The 26,940-nt window shown below is 40.2% G+C and overlaps 2 protein-coding genes across 8 annotated transcripts in view; one reads left to right on the top strand and one right to left on the bottom strand.

The window, feature by feature from the left end:
• The window catches only part of TG (thyroglobulin), a 153,076-nt gene that overhangs the window by 36,114 nt on the left and 90,022 nt on the right, over nt 1-26,940 (bottom strand). The gene's annotated exons all lie outside the window — the stretch shown is intronic.
• SLA (Src like adaptor) lies at nt 2,250-23,910 on the top strand. 7 transcript variants are annotated; one of them, XM_065668974.1, is made up of 9 exons: nt 7,306-7,393; nt 7,486-7,553; nt 13,158-13,257; nt 14,004-14,882; nt 16,531-16,617; nt 17,953-18,056; nt 19,105-19,236; nt 21,118-21,250; nt 22,205-23,910. In XM_065668974.1, exons 6-9 carry the CDS (start codon nt 18,029-18,031, stop codon nt 22,422-22,424), a joined length of 513 nt encoding a protein of 170 aa, XP_065525046.1. In that variant the 5' UTR covers nt 7,306-7,393; nt 7,486-7,553; nt 13,158-13,257; nt 14,004-14,882; nt 16,531-16,617; nt 17,953-18,028; the 3' UTR covers nt 22,425-23,910. The 7 variants fall into 7 exon arrangements, with proteins under 7 accessions (XP_065525044.1, XP_065525043.1, XP_065525046.1 ...); XM_065668972.1 differs by lacking the exons at nt 7,486-7,553; nt 14,004-14,882 and adding an exon at nt 2,250-2,438 and having other exon boundaries at nt 7,299-7,393; XM_065668971.1 differs by lacking the exons at nt 7,486-7,553; nt 14,004-14,882 and adding an exon at nt 6,137-6,242 and having other exon boundaries at nt 7,299-7,393.

The raw sequence follows: 26,940 nt of genomic DNA, 5'->3' as shown, positions 1-26,940 counted from the left end.
GTTTGGAGCCTTTTGGGGTTTTTCTTACAGAGTTGTTTTTCAGTATCCTTCATTGCTCTTCTTTAGGCATCTAATTCTACATAGTGGCAACTGCTTAACAACACACCAGGGCTGCAGGGCTCTATGTGAAGACATTAATGTCAGTTTTCCAGGCTTTCAGACCAAGTCTGTTTTCAAGAACATGGAGGAGTAGAAAACCTTCGGACCAACTCGAGAAGTCTCTGGCACAGCTAAGGAGCTATGTGGCAGACACATGGCAAACACTAGCACATGGACTGTAACAGGGAATTGGCAGGTAAGTCCAGCAATGGAAAGGGCGACAGCTTTTCCTCCATAACCATCTACTAGAACTGTGATTTCCAGACTAAAATGGGGGAAGGGGAGGGTTATCTCTCTTCTATCAAAAATGAAATTTTGAAGATTTCTTTTTTTCACACAGAAGTTTTGGCAAACCCCTCTTTGCTGTAGTCAGAGGTAGTCCTGAAAATGCAATGTTCCCCTCTCAGGCAACTCACAGAAGGCCTGTGTCAGGTTAGTGACTTGAGCAACAGGATATGAATACTTTTAAGATGACATATAAAGCCTTACTTAACTTTCTTCCATTTAGATGTAAACATCAGCTTATCAATTATCTTATCATCTAAAACAAGTAAGCTGAATGAACTGACAGGGTAAACTAGCTCTCATCATCACACAAGAATAAATAGCCACCAGAAACAGGCAGAAATGACACGGAAATGGAGAATTTTATTTACCTCCCTCCGCTGTGAACTCATCTGCTCCTTTACAAGCATGGTACAAACCGTGGCTGAGATTTATTGTGTTTCCAGTGGAGCATGCTCTATCAAGCAAGTAAAATCTCTTCTTTAGCGTGACCAGTCTTTCCTGCTCAGTCTGACACCTGCCCCATTCACAAGTTCATCTTAGGATGCAAGCTTACTTCTTATAGAAGCATAAAGACCATCAGAGCCAGCCAAAGGCAGACATTGGTGAGAAGGATCAGGAAAAGGCAAAACTCTCCCCCTGCCTTTTTCCATATGTGGTGAACACACCCCCAGCCTGTGATCTTTTAGGAATTCCAGAGACATTGTAAATCCATTCAATGAATGACATTAAGGAACACGCGTATCACATCCCTTTGACTGGAAAAAAGCAATACGATCCTAAACCATCAGAATATAACTATAACTGGTGAGGATAATCCTGGGGTATTATGGCAAAACCAGCTCCCTGGAGGATTGCTTATAATGCTGTTACAGCTGTGTGGTGTAGACTGATTTCCTTATCAAGATCCCCAAATGCTCTCCAGTCCCTTCAGAATGAGGACTGTTAGCACAGCCCATCAAAAAGAAAGGATGTTGTCCTGAAATTACCATCGTTCCAAGTTTTGGCACAGCTTTGGGAATTTGAACAGTGTCTCTTGCTTCCAATAACACTTACACAATGGCTCCCACACTTGTCAGTTTCAGTTTTCATCATCGAACTCACTGGCGTTACAACGAGCATCTACGCAGAGCTATGCTGGTGTGAAGTAGGAACTCTATTTGGGTTTGCCGCATTTTGCTTGGGTTTTAGGTTTGGTTTGGTTTTGTAATTTTAATATACAAAATAAGGTATATGAGCTTTTCAGATCACATCCTAATTATTAAAGCAAAGGGCAAACCTTAATAAATCCCTTTGACATCTACATATATCGGCAGCACTATATTCCTGCGTGATTTCAGATACTGAGATGAGAGCTCCTGAGGCTCCTACTTCTGCACTTTGTACAACTGATACGAAAATGTGCTTTATAGACAGGCTTTCACTCCATATTCTTTCATCGCTGATGCTGATACTAAGCTTCAATTATTTGCAGACAGAGGTATTTTGGGGTACAGAGTAAAGAATTAAGCAAACCTTGCATTCCCATTCAGGCTCAATAAGAGTGGAAAACAAAACAAAGTTTTGTGCCTCTTCCTGTCTGTATGAAAAAAAAATAGCAAAGCTACGTAAAATGAAACAGTTGGGGACTGAAGAGTACCAGATAAATTTGGAAGAAGCAAACAAGAGGGGAAGAGAAGCCTTTTTTGTGTAGATAATGTAAACCAGATTATTTTGCTCTTTTTTTTATATCTGCTAAAACCAGCCATGCAACACGTTGAAAACCTCCCTGTTTTTCTCAGCCCACCGGTAAAAAGTGTCTCGAGTAGTGACTTGCAACAGGAACCTCATCTGTTGCAAACACTTTGAGCCTTCCTTATTTCTCAGAGAGGAAGTATGTGGCCTGTTTGGCAAATGCTGCTCTACATGACAGCGTGAACTTCACAACACACTCATTCGACCGGCTGCTCCTCGACTTGATCAGCTAAACCTTGCTGGCAGCATGAGAGCAGTATTATGACTACGGCTTTTATGAGAGATACTGCAACCTGGAATAGCATGCCTAGCATTTAAAGGTAATCATTGCTCTGATACATTTTAGATTGTCTGCATATGGGACCAAATGTTTCAATTGAATTTATATAAAAGGGAGTTCTATTTCATTGACAAAGACAATATTCAGACCATGGATTTCAAGTACCACCAAAGGTAGAAATCAAGCCTGCCTTGATCCTTTTAATAAGGAGTGGTACTAAAGATAGAAGGGAAAAGGAGTATTCCTGCTGAAAGCTTACAGTAAGAGAGATGCATAGGACCTGATGCTGAAGCAAATTGTATTGCACTATAACTCAAAATATAAGCCCACAGATTAGTGGGCTTTTTATTGGGAGTGTTAGAAGTTTGCATAATGTGGTATTTCTGTGTTGTTTCATAGTTGCATGTTTCTGTGAATTACCTTGATTACAGCATTACCTTGTTCTTTTAAGTGCAAAGGTATAAGTGCCTCAGAGCTGAAAGGATGCTCATTTTGATTAATGACAAATTAAGGGAAATTCAGTAATGAATATACAGCTTCTGAAATCTAAGTTGCCTTTTTTGCCCAAAAATGAGAAATAAAACGATGCCGGCGCTTTCATTTTCAAGACATTACCTGTGGATCTTATTGAGAATTCAATTCTAAGATCCTGATGGTATAGATGTAAATATCAGGCTATAAAAAATAGGGTGTAGCATCTCAGGAAGGATGAATGTCCTAATTTTACTAGTCTGCAGTATTCCATGAAGAGGGGCTTTCTCAGGTGCTTATCTTGCCTTTTTATTTCTCTTATTATTTTCATTTCATTTCTCTTATTATTTTCATTTCACTTATTATTTCTCAACCATTTCAAATATAACTTTGACAAAGTTCTCACAAGGCAATGCACTCTCCTATGTGCTGTGCTATTTAACTGCTCCAGAAGCACGTTTGCTCAGAGAACAGATTCTGTGAGAGGAAATTCTAGCTACACGTGCTGCAAGCAGCAACGGAAGGTGTAAATTGAACAAGTTCTTGGGACACACGATATAGGTCAGTGAGACTCCAGTTGTGACAGGTAAAGAGTTCGTATCTGCCGAGAGCTCTGCCACTGACAAATAGGACACAAAGCAGGACTGGGGCTCTAGTGCTTCTACACCTTCCTTTTGGCAGCAAAAATAAAGCAGTAATGATCACTAAACCCCACTAGCTGTGCGTTTGCAACCCCTATGGCTGCAGCAACCAGCCTTCCTTAAGCAGCACTGCACAAGCAGAAAGGGAAGAGGAGAAAGGACCAAAGTACAGCAGGCTGCAAATGTGATCTTAATGGTTAAAATCACATTTCCACACAAGCCGGAGGAGGTGGCCTGTGAGTGGGGAGAGCTACAGGTAGAGTTTGGTTTGCAGCCCAGCAGCACAGTGGTTCCTCTGACCTGAACGGCAGCTACACTCCTCCATGCTGGGCTTTGGGTTGATAGACATGGTGAGCTCAGAGTCTACCACTCCTCCTTAATTCCTCCCAAATCTCCCTCGGTGAATGATTTTCTTTGGATCTGGCATAATTTTCTGCTTCAATAACACACAGATGCCACCTCTACTCATACCCCAAACTGCCACCAACTTTAAGTGAGATGCAGTGCCTGGAACAGGTTCCCAATTTCAAAAGAATATCATCTATAACACTGATATTATTCCACTATTGATTTAAATGATAAAAATCAGGTTGGCCACAAGATGCTGGGCAATTTCCTGTAAGTCCATATCAGAAAACCACCATAGTTCATCATCTAGCGATACAATGGATTTGTATTGCACTGCCAATACTCAACACAAGCACAAGCTACTTCAGGCATTAAGTTCTATCACGCATGTAGAGTCATATTCACTGTTGTTTTAGAAACAGAATCATAGAATCACAGAATAGGATAGTTAGTATACTAATTCATACTCTAAAACCAGTGACACACCACTGACAATGAGCAAGGAGAAACAATGTTTTGCCCTCACCCTTTCCCATTTCAAACAAAACTTCCAATTTCTTCCATTTTCATCTCATTTTCAAATGTCAGAGTTTAGCCATACATCAGGGTATTCACTCCACCACCTTTGACTGGACCATAGACACATTTTCTCAGCTCAAATGCACAACGACGAGTGGCCTTAGTGGTAAAACAGTCGGATATCTGTCATTTTCTTTTTGATCACTTTGGATAAGTGAATTAACAGCAGTGATCACAGCTTTCCATTTGCTTGCTTTTATTGAACGCTTCTGCTATGACTCCAGAGAACATCTTGAACTCTCTGTTCCTTTCAAGACTTTATGTGACCACCAATGGTAATTAGTGGCAGTAAAACAGCATGGAAAATGGTATTGAGACACAGCAAACTGTCACGCTAGTGACGTCAAAGACCAAAACTTCATTGCTCTTCACTGTTCCTGTAACTACTTTATAACACTTGTATTTTCTGTAAGCCAGATTCTTCTACATCTAAAGTAGCAGCACTGAGCTGCATGCTCCGTCCTGTTGACTTCAGAGCTCCCTTGAGAAGAATGATGGTTTGCATGGCAGAAGTGAGCTAAGCCACTTCTGGATATGCTCTGCAAAAAGTAGGCACATGCCCATTGCTCAGTATTTCATCCATCTCCAATAGACAGCAAGCATTTTAATTACAAACCACATATAAGCAAACTTTCCAAACCACTTTAGGTGTTTTTAAAGCAATGTTTGGGGTTTTGACCCCTAAATACCATCTAGGAAAATGAAGGTGCCTTGCTCAAATATGCCGTGCTTTTAGGAAGCTTGTTTGGCGTAAAATTTACAGGTCTTTCCATCATGTACAAAAGCTACGCATCACTTTCCAACGTGACTCAGGCACACCTGAAAACTGTGCCCACGGTATCATAAGAGTAGGAAAAAAAAGCCCTTGAAAGCACTGTCACAATCCTGGTCGCCAGTAGGATTACTGGCTCTCAAATACCAAGACCCAGAATAAAGGGGTACATAGAGGTAGGATTTTTATTCTTATTTTTTCAAACTTTTGTGACACAAAATTCAAGCACTGTTCTCAACTAAATAACAATTGCATGCGTTAAATTTACAGATGGGCATAAGGTATTTATGCTGCCACGCTTGGCACCTATCTGGAACTGCACTATATTTTTGGTAACTGCAGCTTGCTTACTATACACTGAGCTTACTATACACTTGAACTGCCCTTTTCAAGTACTGCAGAAATGCAGCTACTACAGCACTGGCTGGCTTTTTCAGCCCTATTGAGCTCTCTATTGCCATGCCCAAGAAATCCTGCTGGCTAAGTTGAACACAAGCCAGGAACATCTATTGTACCTGTAGCCAAAATACTGGCTGCACTATTCCTATGCTTATTCTTTATGGGATACAACAGAGAAAAACGTTGAAGAAATTCAAATCAGGTCTTGCAAAAAATATATTCATAATTAGTTCAAGAAATTATAATCTTGGAAGTACACAGTGCCTGCCAAAATGAATTCTGATTTCAGTTTCAGAATCTTAGGTGTACTTAAGCAGAGAATGATTTTGTTTTCAGCTGAGAGCCCCTTTTATGCAAATATGAGTACCCAAATAGTTTATTTAAATTTAAGGCTGCTTTTTTTATTCAGCTTCTAGACTACTTATATCAGGCCATGAAACAGTTTTTTTGTTCTTGTGAAAGCATATTTCAGACACTTGTCAGAAAGACCCTGGCACAGCTGCATCCTACAGATGTGCCACAAGCTAGCTCCTGAGTGCCGTGAAAGGGTAACATGCCATTTGGCCGATGAAATAGAGACTTCTAGCAAAGAGCCTTCGGGAACAAGAACTAGGAAGCTTGAAAATCAGATGAGGTAGAGTCAAACTGTGCATTACCATCTGTTTTAGCACTGATCTACTTGCATTTGCTGTGAGATGAATTCTCTTTCTTTCAAAAGGCATTTTATTCTGTGGGATGTCTTCCTACACCCACTATAAGACATCAAAAATTTATGGGATTAGGCCATACCCTAAATTCTGCCAATCTTTTAGACTAAGACAATCTTATAGATTGAATCTTACTGATTTCAGCAGTACTGCTTCTCAGGTTAGACACCTCCCCAGCTAGCACCACCAGGTTCCAGCCTGTCATAAGTAAGAAGCAGCATTCCAAAGGCAGTAATCGTCTTTGAAATAGTTAAGCTAGAAAAGACTGAAAGATGCAGAATACCTACACGATGCTTCTGGAGCTCCTGTTATCATTTTCATAGGTCAACTGACATACATTTAAAATAATTACCTATCAGATAGTGGTGTTAAGTGATATTGTTTTAATGTACAAACAGATACAGCTTATTCTCCTGTGTTTCTGAAAATACCCCATAGCATAAGACACCTTCCACATCCAATGGGTTTTTCTTCTGACCTCTGAAGGGAAGAATTAGGATGGGTACAGTAAAGCCATGAGAAGGAACCCTTCCTCTCACAATATTTAGTTCCAAGATTCTCTGATCCTGTTTGTGGTACATCCACCAAGACTTTCAAAGACAAGAATTTTCACCACTGGCTTTATGCTTATTCTTTGTAGCTTCAGAGCTCCAAATGCTGAAAAGAACATTTTGTGTATTAAACTGTGCAGGCATGGCTTTGCTGTGACTTCCTATTGTGCTAAGGTACTGGTAATGGAAACTTTTACTACACTGCGTTCTTCTGAGCAACTTCCCTAGCTGTGGTTTTCTGCTATTCCCCTGATAAAAGCACCAGGGTGGTGAGAGTTTAGCAAGTATGTAAAACTCTCACATGAATTTGACACAAGAGCTCTCAAAAGCAAAACTGTACAAAACCGGAGACACCCAAACTAGGTCATTTCTCATCTGTCGGCAAAGCAGGTGTTATGCTGATGCTTCATTTCAATGTCTCCTTTGATTTAGTTCTGAAAGAGCTTTGACAGAATTAGAGAGCGCAATGGGAAATACCATGAAAACACCAAGAGCCTCCGAAGAGACAAATGTGCCGAGCCAAATGGGTAAGCATGCATTTAATTTCTTTCAAGAGACAAAGATGTTCAAAATACATGGTACATTCTTCCACATGCTTTTCTTTGTCTGCCTGACGTAGTTAAAGCATGCAAGTGCAAGACTGCTGTGAGAGAAAGAGGGCATCCATGAAACAGTGGTTATTTTTAGGTATGTTCAAGCTCTTTTTCCAAGTAGTTTAATTAAAACCCCCAAATGTTAAAGCTCGTATTTGCTGGTGCTCCTTGAAAGACTTTCCTTCCAATCCAGAAAGCGCTGAAGCACTACATCAGAAACCAGAAATAATGTATTTTGACATACTTGCATGGGATATTTTATACAAACTTGTTCTTGAACTTTAGGGTTGCTTCATTTAAGATTAAAAACCTTCATGTTAAGCTTGCACTAAACCTGAAGTCCACTTTTAGACAGCTGCATTAAAAGCAGCATACAGCCAACTTGTCACTAGGTTTATCAATACAGGTTATACCAAAACACACATTTCCCAGGCTGAGCTGCTCAAGGAGGATGCAGCACATCTACCCTCTGCATCCACGTGTGAAAAACTCAGGTTGCAAAGCCCCCTCCGGAGGCCAGTAGAGGTCATGCGTCTGAAGCAGAGGTCAGTGACCTGCTGCTTCCAAACTACCAGTGAATAGGTAGGGAGTCAGTGCACCCCAGCTCTCACACTGTGATACAAAAGACAGCGGGTACAAGAGCTGCAGTACATCACTCCCCAAAGGTGAGGAAGAGAAAACAGTTTTGACTGGGGTTTTGGGGGGTTTATTAGAGGGAAAAGGCATTAATCAAAGGTTTTGGTGTTTCCATGAAAGGTGGTCCAGTTGGGCTGTTCATTATTGTAAAGATAGGGAATCAGCTTGGTTACATTAGTGCTGGAAGGGAACCCAGCACTGCTTTTAGCATAGCCAAGAACTAGCTGATACGGGCAATGAAGCACAGACCAAACACTACAGAGGCCCATAACATGAATAGACAGTTTGTTGGGTTTTTTTTTGTGAATGAGAGTGTCTTATGCTGACATTCCCAACAACTACTGTCACAAATACCATGACCATCAAAATAGAGGCATGCACGCACTCAGAGCAGGGCCTTGGTGATGAACAGGACAGTGAGGGGTCACTGCCACAGCTCTGATCAAGTTTGAATTGTTCCTGCTAAAAGTTAGGATTTAACAAATTTAAAGCCAACTGTATGGCTTCCAGTGCTGTAAACAGAACATTCCCCTGAAACACAAGTCAGCAAACATTGACAGCACAGGAATTGCATGGGGGAATTACCCATTTAGGAATTCAGGGCTCGATCTACTTGCACTCTTCTACACGTCTAGCACATCTGGAAAGGTGCTATGTCAGATCCTGCCAGACCTTTGGCTGCCACATGGAGAGGGAACAAGTCTCCCATAGCTGCAGTGGCATCTACCAAGGCTGTAGGGATGTCTCAGATGTTCACACAGCTGAAATTGCACCAGATACCTATGTTTAAGCAGCTTTTTGGTCATAAAAATGATCAGAGTGATGGAACACCTTTCCTATGAAGAAATAGCAAAGGAAGGCTCTGGGGAGACCCTATTGCTGTCTTTTGATACTTAAAGGGGGCTTTTATGAAGGATTGGGAGAGACTTTAGCAGGGCCTGTAGCAATAAGACAAAGGGTAATGATTTTAAACAAAAAGAGGGTAGATTTAAACTATATATAATAAAGAATTTTTTTACAATGCGGGTGGTGAAACACTGGAACAGGTTGCCTTGCAGAAGCCCCATCTCTGGAAACAATCACAATGAGGTTGGACAAAGCTCTGAGCAACTTGATCTAGTTGAAGATGTCCCCGTTCATTGCAGGGAGTTGGACTAGACATCATTAAAGGTCTGTTACAGCCCAAACTATTCTATGATTATATGATTTAACAGCCTACACAGCTCTTAGTCTGGATCAGACCAGCAATTTTCATAACAGCTTAGATGCTCCTAATTGAAGTTGGGAAAACAAACATCAATACTATCATCCAAATCCAATGAAAACAGACTTTAGAAAAGGAACTTAGTACTAAAAATTTATATTGGAGGTAATTCAATGAGGTTGTATCTATTCGTCTTCTTGAGCAGATCAAATTCCAAATTACATCACCAAACATTGAAGATTTCCCCCAGGCCATGAAGAACCACCATCGAGTGAGGTGGAGGATCCAATCCACAGACTTGGAATAGTCCTAACGGTTATTAGAAAAAGCAGTGTGAATGCGTTCTTCAGACCCCTATAAGCACCTTGTGCTGCCCAAGATCTGCACTGAAAGCAAAACATGCTTCTTCACCTCCAGTGCATCAGTCTTGCTCTTGAGAAAGGAAACAGTGCATAAGCTGAACATCCCAAGGAGGCATTTAGACTCCAAATACGACTGCACAGGGCATCCCTGGCATAACCTAGGTACTCATAACAGAGCAGCTACAGCAACAAGGGGTCATCAGGGGTTGTGAGCCCACCCTGTGCTCTTTCCTCCCTTTAGACTGTGAATCAAGGGTTAATCCTCACTGAGCTGCACCTGCATAACTCTCAGTTCCCAAGCTGGCTGGTTCAGATCTAATTTGGGTACGACAGTGTGATTCTGCAACCACACCTTATGGCTGCTATAGAGACAGCCTTCCAGATACACACCAGTGCCCTCCTTTACCTTTTCTGGTACACACTCTGCCTATGCTCTCCCTTCTCTCTTACAGTGCTTCATAGTCCATTCACAATGAATAATTTAAAGCATTCAGTGTTCAGTCTCACACTTTGCAAGAGATCCAGGGATGCAGACATACAGAGCTAGCATGTATTTCATATTCATTTGCTATTCCTAAAAAAAACCCATCTAGATTTAACACACAGATTCAGTGGAAATGAGTGTGCTTCTATCTTTCCACTCTGAATTGTTCCACTTGAGATGTAACCTATGCTCATCCTGCAGAGGAGAGGCTGTGTTATGAAAACTCAGGCAAGCCTCCTATTTTTTATTACAACTTAAAAGTGTGGGGAGCTCATCAGATCAAATCTATTAAATCACTGTGAAATTTGGGAGTGAAGAAACAATGTCATTTGTTTAGTCCCCGTTTCAAGGCTTTTGTGTTTGAAAGGAGCTAGTACGGGTTCTGTGAAATGTTGTAGAGTGGTGGGGTTGTAGAGTGGTGGGGTATTTTACATGACCAAAAACACCCAGTGAGGTTTGATTTAAATACCAATTAAAGTGAGAAGGTTGGAATGTCTTGGGTAGTATATAACCCCTTAACTTTCACTCTAGTATAAGTACATGCAGTTTAAGGGGTAACGTTTATATGGATGCAGCAGCCAACACTATGATTAATTCCTTCCTTTTCAGAACTACAAATTCACATGCACAATTGAAACAAAAACTAATATAAAGATGAAAGTGTAAGTAAAGTAACACGGATCTTTCCAAAGTAGAGAAAAAAATCACATACCCTTCAGTGCATAACGACATGCAAAACACTGGTACACAAGGAAGGAGAGCAGAAAAGCACTTGTTTTCCACCCTTTCAGAAGGGAAAAAAAAAAAACACTTATAAATAAAAAGCATTAGTTCAAAAAAATCACTGCTAAAGGCATTGTCATTAAGACAAAAAAATAAAGGCTTTCTGTTTCCAACTGTTGTCTAACAGTCCGCTATGAGAATTTAGGCAATGGCACTTTATCCCTATTCTGCAGTTCTTACAGTATACCTTCTGGCATATGGTTCTTGTAGTCCTGGGTAAAGATCTTGCTTTGTTGAAAAAGACTCAGCACCAATACTTAAGTCTTGTTAGCCTCAGCTACCGAGCAGTTTCATAGACAGAGAAGGTGTCTCTTAGCTTTTAGTGCAGAACAGGGAAGCAATCAAAGGCATGCTTAGCACAGAACTTCTTCAGTATAGCTGAGCTAACTGTATGATAAGTTATAGTAGACTAATCATTGCAGTTGGTTGATTAATACAAAGGTACTGGGCTAGTCCTGTTTAATTCAGTGTTGCTAATCAACTGAGAAAACCATAGCAATACTGATACTAAACACGCTCTCAAACTCATAAATGTCTATTCCAGAGTCATCTATGCATCCATAAGGATGCTTACTTGCTGTATCGTGGGGGTACTTAATGGGTAAAGGCTAGCAAGACAAAATGCTTACAGTCAGTTTGACTATTAAGGTAAAATGACCCACTACTTTGCATACAGTCAGTTTGACTATTAAGGTAAAATGACCCATTACTTTGCATAACACAGGTCCCTATAACATAACAACAAACAGCTACTCAAAATCAACTGAGAAAACACTCCTTTTAACCTAATATTTTCTGTAACATTTATATTGTCATCATCACGGCTGTAAGGATAACAAGCATAAAATCTTTTCTCTTGAAACTATTTCTTTCCTGCAGACTTGCATGTTTCCTTCAGTCTTTCATTATTATCACTGTGAGTTTTCTGTAAGGCCCTGTGAGACAGAGGCTCAAAACAGAATCAGTCTCAGCATTCATTCAGGATGCTGCTTCTAGGTTTCCCTAAAGAATTGTTTTCCTGAAAGACAAGTTGATGAGGAATTTATATTAAACAAGAAAATATAAGATACAGAAGTTTGTCTATCAGGGAAATTTAATTCTTTCCTTCCCTGAATTCATTCCCATTTTTGCATATGTTGAGCTGCACAGAGTGGGCAAGTGCCTAGATCAAAATATCTCTGCATACATCCTCCTAGATGGTATTACCAAGGAACAAGGTGCTGATCCTGCTGAAGGCAGAGGGAAAGCTTTGTTTCCCTATGCGCTGGTAAAGCATACTGCAATGTACAGAGGGAAGGGACTCGCTTCCAAGAGAAATGCAGGCAGTGTATTGCACAATCCCTCTTGCCAGGACTTCTGCGTTTACTGGGCACCGCAGGCTCCTGCTGGATGAGGAGCTCCTGATGGTTTTGTAGTCCCCATCTTGCTCAGAGTGCCTCCTCCATCCTTCAGAAATCCAGGAGACCAGCAAGTGTCCTACGCAATGCTGCAAGGCCCGGAGTCATCCCAACTGATGATAAAAGGTCATCTTATCCTTTACTGACCTCAGTTCTGCAAGCTGTGGTTGTACAATGATTTGATTATAAACACCCATGTTGCTGCTCTTCTTTAATTGAAGATAAGGGCATCAAGTGCTACCCCTACTTATTATCTCCCCCTCAGTGGAGAAGTACAACGCATGCTGGCTGTTCATCAAGCTAATTTTTAAGTGATAGGAAGTGAGCAATAATGGCCACACTGTCATTGTCCTTGATCTAAACTAATTTCGGACCTTTGAAAACTATCAGTGGTGTTAAACGATGGAACAATTCAATATGCATCTTCCTTTCCTCAAATGTACTGCATCAGCTTGGCTCAAAATTGTAGCTGGAGGCATTTAGAGACAGTGGCATTAATAAAACTGGGTTACTTCCTAATACTATAAATACTAATTTTGCTAGTTTCAAACTGAATATGTCCTTTAAATATGGTAATTACTAGAAAAAAAAAGAGGTCTAAATTTAGTTGCTTACAATTAACCAAATGACTTGCTTCATTTCTAGTATCTTCACATTCTTATAAAATTACAGGCTCATCTTTAGCTCTTTATGTTTACCAAGTGACATTTCAGAGTGAGATTTTTTTCCCCATTTGACCTACCATGCAAAATGTAATATATATAACAAAAAATCCATTTCTGCTTCAGCGCTCTATCCTGGTTTAAGTGACATTTTCTTTCTTCTTTAACAGGTCAGGAGAGTGATTTCCTTGCTGTCCTCTATGACTATCCTTCATCAGACATAAGCCAACCTATATTTCATGTAGGGGAAAAACTACGTGTGCTATCAGAGTAAGTTAACCCCTTTTTCTTGGCTTTAAATCAGGTTTTGTTACAATTGATGCAAAGCTCTGCTATGTGCATGTTGTCCAAACTGGATGCACTTCAGCAAAACAAACTGAGTTCTGAATTTGCAAGGAAGGACACTTAGTCATGGTGCAAATTTCCCTATAGTTTAAGGATTTGGGGTTTCAGATTGTTCTTTGATCCTTGCATTCCTCTGACACGGTTTCTGAAGCTGGATTCAGGCTCTATTCTAAAGTAGGACTCAAAACAGAATTCTGCTTTGAAAAATGATTTTGAGACAGTATCCCCCACGTTAGTGGAAACAAGAGTGAGAGCAAGATCAGTTTGAACCACATGGAAAAAGAACTTTTAATTTGAATTTCTCTATGTCAATTGTATCTCGTTTTCTTTCTCACCTTTCTTCCCTAACAACTCTTTATGATGAGGTCTTAGAATTTCACCCTAAGGCAACTCTAACAAATATAAATTAAAAAATAGTGGATTTTTCTCTTTCTCAAAGATTTTAAATTGATTCTACATTTTCTTAGTGGGGGAAAAAAAAAAAGGTCAAAGATTTCCCAGGTAGTTCCACTCAATAATTAACAAGCTCCAAAAGGGAGTAGGCTTAAAAGCACTAGTTCAGATTGACCTTAAGCATTGTGCAGATAATTCCACACAGAAGTGAGTACACTTCTTGAAAAATGGAAGCCAGCAGCTCTGATATTCTTTTATGCACTTCTATTGGCACACAGTGACCTCCCAGAAGTTACTCAGCCCCACAGTCGCTGTTTGCACTGATTAAACAGAAATGAAAGACTTCATTTTTGCAGCTGGTGGAGCAGATGGATTCAAGGGGAGATCAGACACATCCTAGCGGAGAAATCATCCAAGGATTTTTAAATTCATACAGAAAATTCTCTACCCGAAAAAAATCAAATAGTTGGAGAACTGAAGTACTCAAAGAATCACAGACAATTGACGAATCCTTGGACTCAGCTCCAGGCGACTATTACGCACAGCGACCTTTGTCAGCAGCAAGATGAAGGGCTATGCAGACCTTTGGTCTGATCCAGAATGGCTGCAGTTATGTTCCACTGACAAAGTGCTTTCTCTGCCTCCCTGAACCTAGAGGTTATGAGATTCATACAGTACCACTAGACAAATTTTCTGCTGATGGAGAGCTTCCCTAAACCAGGGGAATTCTTATGGTAACCTTCAAGCATTTTAAACCTTGCTGCAGTTTGCATAACATACACGAAATGGCACAATTGCTTTAGCTTGGAAATTCCAGGTTAAAGCCTCGCTTCCAGCTTTCATCATCTACGAGCCCTCACAACACGTATCAATGGGAATTATATCTGTGGCGCATCATATGTGTACATGTGCTGCATAGTATGATCTACTGGATGAAAAGCTTCAAACAGAACCAGGCTTTTGTATCAGCAGTTTTTATCATGTTTGCCTGTTGTGCAGTGATCAAGAGCTTCTCCTAATAGTAAGTAAGAGCCAAAGCAAGCCTGGATGGGAACTTTCCTCTTCCTGTTTTGAATCAGCTTGTTCACAGAAGACAAGACACTCCAATGCTCTACGCAAAACACAGTGACCTGAAGGACCTGTTCTTCCCTGCTGGGGTATGCACTGATGATAATAGGAACTGTTTGCCTACACTCCTGCAGCACATAGGCTGCAGGTATAATCTTCTCAAGTTATTCAAAGAAGCAAATGCAGTGGAAGTGAAGAGGAGCATGGCAGGCATGACCACAGCATAGGTGATGAAGAGTCTTCACAGAGAGGACAGCATAAGCAGGCAGCACGTGCTGCTTTTGTAATGGCAGCTTTACAGCCTTCTACCAAAGCAATTACATGTAACAGCGCCCAGCCCCACCAGTCCTGCCAGGAGCATGATATATGTATCCCCTGTAGAAAACACAACTCCTCACAGATACTGTGACTGCTCTGGCTCAGCAGGGGTAAATAAGCACCACTGGCACAGTGTCTCACTCTCCACACTTATCTGGCACCTTTCATTATCAGATGAACAACTGTATTTAAGTGGCAGTAGTGAAACCAAATGTCCCTCAACGGTCTCCCCAGTCTACAGAAGCTCGGTGGCTCCTGCCCCATGAGAGATGTGATGCTTTAAGACTTTTAAACATCATAGGGATTTTTCAGGATTAGCAATATTAGTTTGAAGGGAGGGAGATGATGAGACTATCAGGGTTTTGTTGCTGCAATTCTTGGTTCTGTCTGAGAGAGTTGTAGGGAAAAACACCCAAAATAACCTAAACGTCTTATACATCATTTCGTGTCAGCTGGAAACCCACAAGCAGAACTTGTGGGGATATGAAATCTCCAGCTCTGAGCACTAGACACTTCCTTTTTTCCCTTAGCATATACACTCTGGACCATGGTCCCAGCAGCTATAACTCAGAAAGTAAAACATAAGTGTTTTCACCTCAGTTGTTCTGAAGTCCAGCCATTATTTGGGAGCATTTATATGAATGTGTCCACAAAACAGCATTCAAACACAAGATGCAGTATTACTTCAAACTCTTACAGTAAAAGATGTAGAGAGCCCATCAACCATCAGCATCCTTGCACTAATCGCTAAATCTCCACAGCATCCCTGTGAAAATACGTGGTACCATGCCCTTCCTAAGGGATTCAGAAGGCAAAACCACCATTCAGCATCACAGCAAGAACCTAAGATAGATCATTGAAAAAACATACATTTAGTCACCTAGTTTCAGCTATGAGATCTTGTTTATTGTAGTCTGGTCAGCAACACACTGAACAGAAGGAAAAGAGCAAACCATGACCCTGTTAGACTGAAAACCTGTTCCCAGGCAGACAGGGTGCTGACTATCTCTAACCTGATGTTCCAGGAGTAACTAGAGGGCTATCCAGACACAGCATACCCAGCCATAAGCTGGATATCCTGGATACCAATACAAGTCTAGCTGTGGGAAGGCAAAGCACAGCCTGGTTTAACCACTGAGTATTTACTCTTCCTCTTTTAACTACAGAAAAAATATTTTATTACTTACGTAATTTCAATGGAACAAATGGAGCTTGTTTCTGTGTCCAAATTTAATCCTGATGTAGGTTTAGAAATGGAACTATCTTAAATGAGACAAACTTCGGTCCCTTTCTGAATACGTAGATTCAGGAACACAGACAGGAGGTTACAGGCCAATCTGTATGTCTGAACTAATGCCTAAAATGAGGAAAAAGTCTGAAAGTACACCTGAAAATATCCCTTCTCTTACTTTCATACAGTGAAGGAGGCTGGTGGAGAGTCCATTCCCTTACAACAGGCCGAGAAAACTATATTCCAGGAAAATATGTAGCAAAGGTTTACCACGGGTAAGCAAATGCATTTCCTATATAGCCTTTCAACACTATGCTTCTACATATACTGCCCTGATCAGTCATTCAGTGTCAGGACAATGCCAATAGTGACTAGGCAGACAGAAATTTTATTTATTGACAGTCTAAAATAGTTCCTTTGAAATCTCAGAACATCAAATCCACACCTAAATTTAGATTCTATGAAAAGGAAAATCCTAGTTTTAAATGCTGGAAAGGCTAAAAAGAAACCCTCAAATGTAATGTATTTTAAATACTTCTGTTGCATGGACTGATCTCTAATTTAAAGACATTACTAAACAGACCCTATTTAGAAACAATTTTTAACACTTGAAAAAAGTAAAATTTAAGCTAGAGTTGCTCATGAAAAAAACAGTCCAAAAAGAACAAATAGCACGACTAATAAGCCATTCAGGAATGTACACTCTCACACTGGAAAACCTAAGGGTGGTTCAGAGGTTTCTTGTTGCCCTAGACATCAGTCAGAAAAAAAACATTAAACACACTTAAGACCTTTCTGGCATATGAGCTGCAAACTTCACTGTGATCCAACCCTAACCATTCTATGATTCTATGATTTATGAAAGTACTCTAATTTTAATATGCTTTTACATCCTCCCGAAATAGAGATGCTTTCACAAAGACAAGGCACAGATACAATGATGGAAGCTACTTTCTGAAGCTTCCCCAAGACCATTTTGCTGATAGCACACTGGGTCAAACACACAAGAACAACTTTAAAATAAAGTGCCAGTAACTCCTACACCAGCAGAGCAAGCTCATTTACACAGACACTACCTGTGTCTACAGCAGTGCATCAAGCTGTGGTGAAAATCAGTAGGACTAATTTCACTTTCCCTTATCCACAAAGCCAATTTACTTAACTGGCTGTTTTTCCCCTTAATAAGCAGAATATCTGTATTGTGTATGGGTTTATTTACCATAGAATCAAACATATTTTGGGGTTAACAAAAAATGGTTTAAATAAAAAGAGGAATCTTAGTAATGCCACAATTATGTCATCAATATAGCACATGGATATGTCCCCAACAATTCAGATCAATGCAGCTTGAAAGGTTTTGTTTTCCCTAAATCCAAACCTTGTTCACTCTTCTCTAGTCTCACAGAAGTTAATGGAACCTCAAAGAGAGCAAGGTTTTCTCCATAAACTGGGGAAATATGCCTGGACACAGCTGAGAGAATAACTATAGAAAGCCACAGTGTTGTTTTTGCAGTCACTTTTCCTGGCTAACACTGCACGTTCACAGCCACATGCTGCTCTCTGTTTCACTGGTGTCCAGACTTCAGAATTTGTTTTTTCCTGCTCCACAGCTGGTTATTTGAAGGGTTGGGGAGAGAAAAAGCAGAAGAACTTCTATTGCTACCCAACACCAAGGTCGGCTCCTTTATGATCAGAGAGAGTGAAACCAGGAAAGGTGAGAAAATACCATTTTTACCCCTTGATCTCAGACATTATCTCAGACATTAACAGTTGATCTCAGACATTAACAGTTTTACAGCTCTTTAGTTCACTCACTGTCCTGCTTCACATGGATCAGTCCAAAACCAGAAAATGCATGTACTGGGAAGGCAAAGGTACCCAGTGCAGCATACCCGCCTTCACCAGTCAGTGCTGGCAACAGGGCTAGCAATGGCCGTGGAAAGTTCCACAGACATCAGCACAAAAAAGACTCGGTTGTTCAAACACTATTATTTACTTTGGTCTCATGCAAAGCTTATTATGCAGTGGGACTTTTCAAATGGAGGAAAAGTTGCAAATTTGCCTTAGTCCATGAAGGATTGCCTGAAGAAGCTATAAAACACACACTGAGCAGTGGGGTGGCTAAGTGAACTTCTTATATAAACAGGTGGTTCTTTTATTTATTTTTTAAAAATGACATGACTTCAATTTCACTTTCTTTCATAGCAATTCTGTTGCTACGTGGGAACTCTATCGAACACACTTTATACTTCAATGTTCTTCAATGGGAATACATCTCCCATTGTGCAACGTGTCATCTTCCCTTTTCCTGAAGCATCAGAACATGCTAATATCATGATACTACAGTTGGAAGGGAATAATAAACCATCTACCCTGACCTTTTCCATACCACAGGCCAATTACTTTCATAATAGCTGTATTAAATTGAAAGAAATTAAGGATCAACATTCAATCCTTACCAACCACACACTGAACAATAGTTTTAAAACAAATAGTTTTAGACAAAGAAACAGGAAAATCCAAGTCCAGATTCAATCCAGACCTCAGGCCCTGATGTTGGGCCTTTTGTTCTCTTTGTTATACTTAAGTATAAATATGAAGTATATTATATAAGTAGAAATTAGGATGGCCACTCAGTTTTTTCCAGATCTTTCTGGAACCTTTTGGATCATTGCACCACATCTAATATCTGGTTGTGGTCACTGGTTTCCATCCAGAATTAGGGCCCTACTTTGGTGTAATGAGCTCTTCTCTTTCTCCAGGGTTATACTCCTTGTCAGTGCGGCACAGACAAGTAAAACATTACAGGATCTTCCGCCTTCCAAATAACTGGTATTACATCTCTCCACGGCAAACCTTCCAGTGCCTTGAAGACCTTGTGAACCACTACTCAGGTAAGAAGAACTGCAGGATAGACATATTTTCCACTGGTAACTGTAAAACTATCTATCAAAGATCCAGAACAAGAACTTTTGCCTTTGTCCAAGACTTGCAACCGCTGCCACAGAACAAGTAATAGAAAAACTTCTGGTTTATATGGTTTACTTTATTTTTTATCCTATATAAAATATGTTACCCTTAACAGTACAATTGAAATCAACCCAAGAAGTCAGCTAAATAAAGACAGATAGGATTTACCCATATTGGAATATGATACTGGATGTCCATGTCAATAACACTGTTTGGTCTGAACACTAGTGTCTAGAGCTTTGCTAGATAACTTTCAAATACAATTTGGAGGTTAGCACAGGACAGGGATACCCAGTCCTCTAGGAGTACAGCTAAACTCAAAGTCTGGGTGTACGAAAATGTTATACTGTGCAGATACAAGTCATGGTTCTGGGTCCCAAGGCCACAGTTTACCAGCATTGACATGTCTTCCATTTACTTATTTACCATATAGACAAACAGAAAGCATTAGGACTTGCAAGACCAGGTTCTGCAGTCACATTTCTCTTAAGAACCACTAAATCACACAACCTTATCTGCAACAGAATATTCTCAGAAATGTTGTTAGTTTCTTGTCTATTACTTTAGAAGAGCATGGCTGGATTTTATCAGCAGAAGATATCTCAAGGGACTCAAGCTGTTAGCTCCAACCTAGATTGAGCTGTCACTTTTACTAATATCAGTCCAGTGGATGACACCCATCTTAATGATATTCTTCCAGATTCATGACAATTTAACCTGTGTCAGAGACATAATTTGACAAATGACACAATTAAGTGGTACAGGTACCATGCATTAAAATAAGAATATTTCAAAATGAGGAAGAAAGATTGCAATAAGTTAATTGCATAAAAGTTACAAAAGAACAATAGGTTCTGTGCTTTAATTAGTAATGGGTACTCAAGTGTAAAGCTACCATATCTGCATATTTCATAGGTAAATGAAAAAGTTTCTTGCCAAAGAGTATTCTGCTAAACTGGGGAGAAAAACCATATTCATATTCAAAACATGCAAAAGAAACTTTGAACTCCAATAATATAAACCAAATTTCTACAGGATATTGTTCTGGGTATTTTTTACGTTCTAGTTAGCTGACACCTTTCTCTATTCAGAACTGATCAAATAGTCAAAAGCTAAAATTTGGGGTTAGGAGAACTTATAACAATTTTTACTTGAGTTGTATGTGTAAGAGGAAACATAGTGAGATTTAGCTCTCCACCTTCTTTCACCATGACAAGATAACAGATTTTCACCTTGAAATAAGGCTCAGAGATGTAAAACACTACCATTTAGCCATGATGTTCTCTACTTGAGCAGAAAAATGTTTGCAATGTTCCTAACGGAGCAAGGAGAAGACAGAGAGAAGGAACTTAGATGAAAGTTACATGTGAACCCTGATTCATTCCATAGCCATGTTCCGCAGCAGAATAGTGCACGTACAATCCAACCTGAGTGGTTGCATCCTGCACCTATTTTATGCTCTATTTGCATGGCTGAGGCAATGGGAGGCAAAAACAGAACTCACTGAGGTCTCGAAAAACCCAGGTTTAAGTCCCTGCTCTGGCACAGGCTTCCTTCCAGACTTCAGGCAAGTCACTTTATCTTTCTGTGTCTCAGTTTCTCACTTGTACTGTGAGACATATGCCCCATGATAAATTAAAAGGAAAAGGTATGAGGAACATGTCACAGTGACCTTGCTGAGAACACACAATTTATTGACTCCTACTGTTGTGCCCAAAACTGCTTATGTCAGCATGCACCAGGGAAAGAAAACAGTGAAGATACCAGTGAACAAAGACTAACTGTGTATTCATTTCCCTCTTCAGAAGTTGCTGATGGTCTCTGCTGTGTCCTTACAACACCTTGTCTTACCCAGTGCACTAACAACAACAGTGTAATGAACCAAGTTCCTCCTGTGGTGATGCGGAATAAAAACTTCAACTGGAGAAGTATTCACAGGTACCACATTACAACAAAGGCTGCCAGAAACAACAAGGGTTCTTTTCCAGCCTTGTATATACTTGTACTTACAACACGGGAGAAACAGCCATTTCCTTCTCCTGAGATCAGTGTTAAAGAGCAGACACTCTTCAAAGCTGCTGACAGCAGGTTAACTCATGAAAACTGGATGTCCAGCTCTCTAACTGATAATCTTGGTCTAACTTTGGAAGCATAGTTAACTATCATTTTTCCTATCCAGCCAAGAGTGTGGCCACGTATGCAGTCCCTTTGGGACTCATGAGTCCTCTCCACCAAGGGTGCAGGAGTAAGATCCAGGCCATAAAGCCTAGTCAGACCCAGCACCAATGGCACAGTAACATGTAATGTCTTAGAGGTGAGCTCCAACAGTCAGAAATGGCTCCCCCTTGTTCACACGGTGGCCATCCAAGAGGCAGCACACATTCAAGGAACACATCCCAGTATAAATCTTTCCTGCTGTGTCTCTCAATACAGAGCCCACCTCAAGGTTTCTGAGATTTCTAGTATCTTGACTGCAATTAGAGAAAGTAGGTCAGGTTTCAGAAGCTGGTGAAACAACCACCTTCAGAAACAAAAGCACCTCTTCTTTTTGAAGTGTAAATTTCCCTCTACCACCCTTCCTGCACAAAGCATATTCATTTGCTTACAAACGCAGGACAATTCAGTGCAGTATTGAAGCCGTTTTTCCTACAGGTTAACAAGAAATATGCAGATGTTATTTCCTTTTCAGATGAAGAAAAATACTTAGATACTAAGATACCTCTGGTGTACTGACTGTTTCAGAAACCACTGACAGAAATATCTGCTGATTTATGAGACTGGATTTTTTTTATACAACAAAATTAACCTAATTTGGTTTAACAGCTGTAAATATTATACTAATAGGCTCAGTTCAAGTAGCTGAAATGGTAACAAAATTTTCTTCTTTTAAAGGCTGGAGGTGACTGAAGATACTGAGAGCACCCTGGCAGCAATGGATGACTCTTGTCTTAGCTATGGATTGAGGGAAAGTATCGCTTCCTATCTGTCCTTAACAGGGGACGACAACACTCCTTTTGCAAGTGCCAGAAAGAAGAAATCCCAATCGCTCATATACACAGGGTGCAAACGCAAGAGTACCCTTCACTTACCACCTACATACTATGAGGACTAAATGTAAGATAACCAGGAGGAAAAAAAAAGACAAAACTGAGGAGGTAGAAGAGAAACCCAGAGCATTCTGTGGTCCTGCTGTCCTTCAAAGGCCGAGAGGTAGAAGCACACCAGCTGATGACCAAATACTGGCAATGCTTCTGCATTTCCTCTTCTGAATGTTAACCAGAGACCTTCTTAAGGATGCTGTCTCAGCCACAGCATATGCTGGGAACATCCTCAGTGCACCCAATATTAGAACCTAATCACAAGCAGGATAGACTGAGACAGACTCAAAGTCAAAAGCCAAATGAGGCAGATGACTCTTCAGCATGTCCGGCATTGTACAAAGGTGATTGCATACAGAAGGACTAACTATAGCTCAAGAGCTTAAATTAAGTCTTACTCTGGTATTCTCTACAACGCTGAAAACTGTCTTTACAGAACTACCTACAATGAGAACAGAAACCTTTTTCTGCTCCATAAGGAGAACGTAGTGGGCTGTGGTGTCACAAAATGGTCATAAAATTAAGAACAGGATTAACTCACTGGGAAAAGCAGTTCTCGCTTAACCCTGAGCTGGGAGTACAGGCAAAAGCCTAACTCAGCTGCTCATAGTCTACTAGATATACAGCAAAGAACAAAGAGATTTTTAATTGAAAAGTAAAATGTGGTAATATCGTGCCTAACTGCAAAGGTAGGCTTGTAAAGGTGTCACCTTTTATGTGTAGAGGACCAGATTTTAACCTCATGTCCTGAAGGCACCCCCATATTAATAGCAGCATTTTTAATAATTAAAATAAGAGAGCAAATCAGCGACAGCGGATTTTAAAGAGTTTTCTGAATTTTTTTGTCTGAAGAGAGTCCTGTCAAAGAGTAATGACACATTTCGTCAAACTCCATCAAGATTTGTAACCAGGTTATCCGAAATTAGAGAATTTTTCTACATATATGTGCTCTTGAAGGAGCAGCTAGCATGGTCCTTTGAACCTGACTTGGGATTGTTTTCTAAATCAAGCAGTCATATCTGGGGGTATAAAATGCTGCAATCCATGTTCTCAAGCCAAGATCTTTCCAATCTAATATTCTGTCATACCTTTTTGCACAGAGTTGAGTAATGAAGGTTGAGATAGCAAATTTGGTTTATACATATACATATATATATATCCTCTGTAAATACTTCTTAGTACAAATCTGTGCACCCTTTAGATCTTTTAACAGATCATTTGCACTAGCAAGAGAGATTCAGAGATCAAAATAGTTCACGGCCTGTTTAAACATATTTCAGGATTTTATGGATGAATGTAGTTTGGGTGGCAAACATTGAAAACCACAAAGCAAGATGAACTCAGGAACTCTAGGTGTTTGTATGATCCCATTACTGTTACTGATCGTTACTATGTTATGGTGACTGCATTTTACCCAGTGAAATGTATATGGGGAGCATTACAGATTTTGAAGTCAAGTCATGACTTTTATTTATTCATTAAAATAATACCCAGCAGTGACTTTGTGTTAGTTTTAGACAATGGAAAACCTCATGTGCAATTAATACAAACACCCGGTCTTGCAATGACACTGACAGAATGCATCTTTGATGGAAAGCAACAGAAGAATCCAAGAGCCCATGTAACTGGGCAGCACTTGGAATATGGGCTATAGGAAGGAGGTAAGACATGTTCTGGTGACAACAGGTCCACAAAGTCACAGACCAGTTCGGGTTGGAAGGGACCTCTGGAGGTCACCTGCTGCAACCCCCCTGCTCAAGTAGGGCCACCAAGAGCCGGTTGCCCAGGACCACATCCAGAGAGCTTTTGAGTATCTCCAGGGATGGAGACTCCACGGCTTCCCTGGGCAACTTGTGCCATTGCTTGGTCACCCTCACAGTAACAATGAAAGATGACAAAAACTTATGAATTGTACCATAAGGGATGGCCTCGATTTCACAGATGGTGGGGAGAAATTCTGTGAACTCTGGCCATTTCTCCCAGGTAACTGAAAAACTATACTTGGGACCTTTTGGAAACACGATCTTGCAAGGGCCAATAGCACTGAGGTGATTCTATAAAAATCTGAGATTACCTAAGAAACAATATCAGAAATACCAAATTTGGGTAGATATGTAAAAAACCTGGGGCCAACAAAGAGAAATTAGAGAGGTGGTTGGTTTGTTTGAGAAGGAATGAGGGTGGTAAAGGGGGAAAAAAAAAGGAGAAATGGGAAAAGGGGGAAGAAAGGGGATATAAAGGGTAGCTAATCGTAGAACATTTAGGGTTTGTATCAGCTGATTGCAGTAGTTTTCAGTAGGGCAATAAATCTGCTCTTTCCACCATTGGCTGACCTGCTTGCATGGCCAGGAGGGACCTGGTGTCTTCCCTTGCACTGGGTGGAAAAAGCACTGGGTGGAACTCTCCTCCTGGCACCCACCAGGGAATGCCTGGAGGGGACACCTAACAGATCTGCCCTCCACAGCCTCCTGCAAGAGATGGAGGCAATCCATACCATTGATCCATGCTTCTACATCAAAATCGCACTGGTAAATGAAGTAATTAATCAAAAGATGAAGTCAAACACCAGGTTAATGCCCTTCTCTGATTTAAAACAAGACCATAATCACTGAAACTTTTTTCTAATCATACTACTGAAAGATGAAGTAATTTACAAAAGGTCCCCATGACAGCTTTGCTGTGATTTTGTACCATCTTTTTTCAGATCTGTTCCAAACAAAATCTCTCATAGGAAGACACAGGAAACTCGAAACCACTTTGCTATTTCAGGTGCACATCTTGTAGAGAAAGCTTCATACATCACACCTTTCTACATGCTCAGAATCAGTGTTATTTTGTTATGCATGACAAAGACTAAGAGCACAAAACTAACTTTTGCAGAAAAGCTGTATTGCTTCATGGGATTTTCCCCTCTGGAAAGCTGTATCTGGTACATATTCTCACTTTCATGATTCTTAGTCTGTGTGCACATCCTTTTTCACAGTAAAATTAGAAGTACGCAATGATTTTGGCATCTTGGAACAAAACCAAGATGCAGCCCTGGACACGAGGTCTAGGTGAGAAATCTGAGTAAACCAACAGTTGCATTCTGCGTAATACCATTACCAAAAAATGAATTAAAAAATCAAGCCACTGCTGCTACGGCTTGCTTTTGATTTTATCATTGTATTTCACAAGAAAACTAAATCCACTGTGACCCTGTCAGGATAAATACTTAACACTACTTTGAAATAAGTGGAGATACTGTTTTTGCCAAGAGAGCGGTATGCACAGTTCGAGGAAGAAAATAGTTGTTAGAAACACTAGTGGGAAGAATTGATGCACCTGCCTGCTCTATGCACTGTTTTCCATTATTTGATGTCCCGGTGTAGGAAAAAGAAGGAGTTCAAATTTTATTTTACAAAAGACAAGACATAATGTGTAACTACACTCCAGAAGTAACGATAAAAACAGAGGTCCTTACATTTCCCTTCATAAGTTGCTCAACTGGTAAATTGCACTGTATCCTGCTACGGCTTTCACTGGGTCCCATCCTGACCAATGTCAGAAAAGTGTATGTGGCTTCAGAGAAAGGGTAGGATGCAACCGTACTCTGACAGAAAAGAACTATGGGTTTCTAGCAAATTAACTGCTATGCCAAGAGCAGAGTAAAACTATAGGAACTGTGTAAGGAACTATCCAAGAATGACACAGAACAACTATTGAACAGCAATTTTCATCAACTTCCCTTGCCTTCCCTGCTAGAGTGATGCAATTAAAATAACCTTATTGAGACATGGGGATGCAAAAAGTTGTATTTCCTGGAGCAAGGGCACACTGAAGAAAAGTTATTGAATAGAGATGTCATCATTTTTGAGTCAAGATTTTTTGATTTCGAGTCAACACTGCTAGCAGAGGGATCATTTTGTCCACATGCTATTTCTGCTGCATACATAAACCTCCACTGAAGATTAAGCCTTATTTCATATAGCACACTACTATTATCTGAGACTGTAAAGATCAATGGTAGTATTGATACTGACAGCAAGTCCCCAGATTTGACACTAGAAGTGCTGTAAATATACAGATCACTTGGGATGACTGTGAAAATAGCCTGAGCTGAGAGCAAACAAGCCTGTGGCTAAACAGATTTTTACTCTCTGCCTGAAACTTGCTTTTTCTTTTAAATGAAAGCTGTTGTGAGATCAGATAAAAAGATTGGATATTTTCAACATGCGAATGTTGGGCTTATCAGTCTAAAAACTACTGATCAACAATTGTATTTATGGAATGGAAACTAACCTGTTGTACCTGTAAGTTATGAAACAAGACTATTTATATAATACACAAAAAAACCACAGTGACGAAAACCAGATTCTTAGTATGACTAAATCAATCAGCAAAGTGCATCTCTTGTACATCCTTGTGAAGCACCCAGCTCCTGGAGACAGCGGTCACAGGTGAGATGAAAAATAACTATAGCAATAACAGCCCTATTAACGCTGCCAAAGTATGGATGAAATAAAACCAGCACCCACACACACCGCCACA

The sequence above is a fragment of the Lathamus discolor genome, chromosome 2 (assembly GCF_037157495.1).
Source record: "Lathamus discolor isolate bLatDis1 chromosome 2, bLatDis1.hap1, whole genome shotgun sequence".
Taxonomy (NCBI): domain Eukaryota; kingdom Metazoa; phylum Chordata; class Aves; order Psittaciformes; family Psittacidae; genus Lathamus; species Lathamus discolor.
This window is presented reverse-complemented; position numbering and strand designations above follow the sequence as displayed.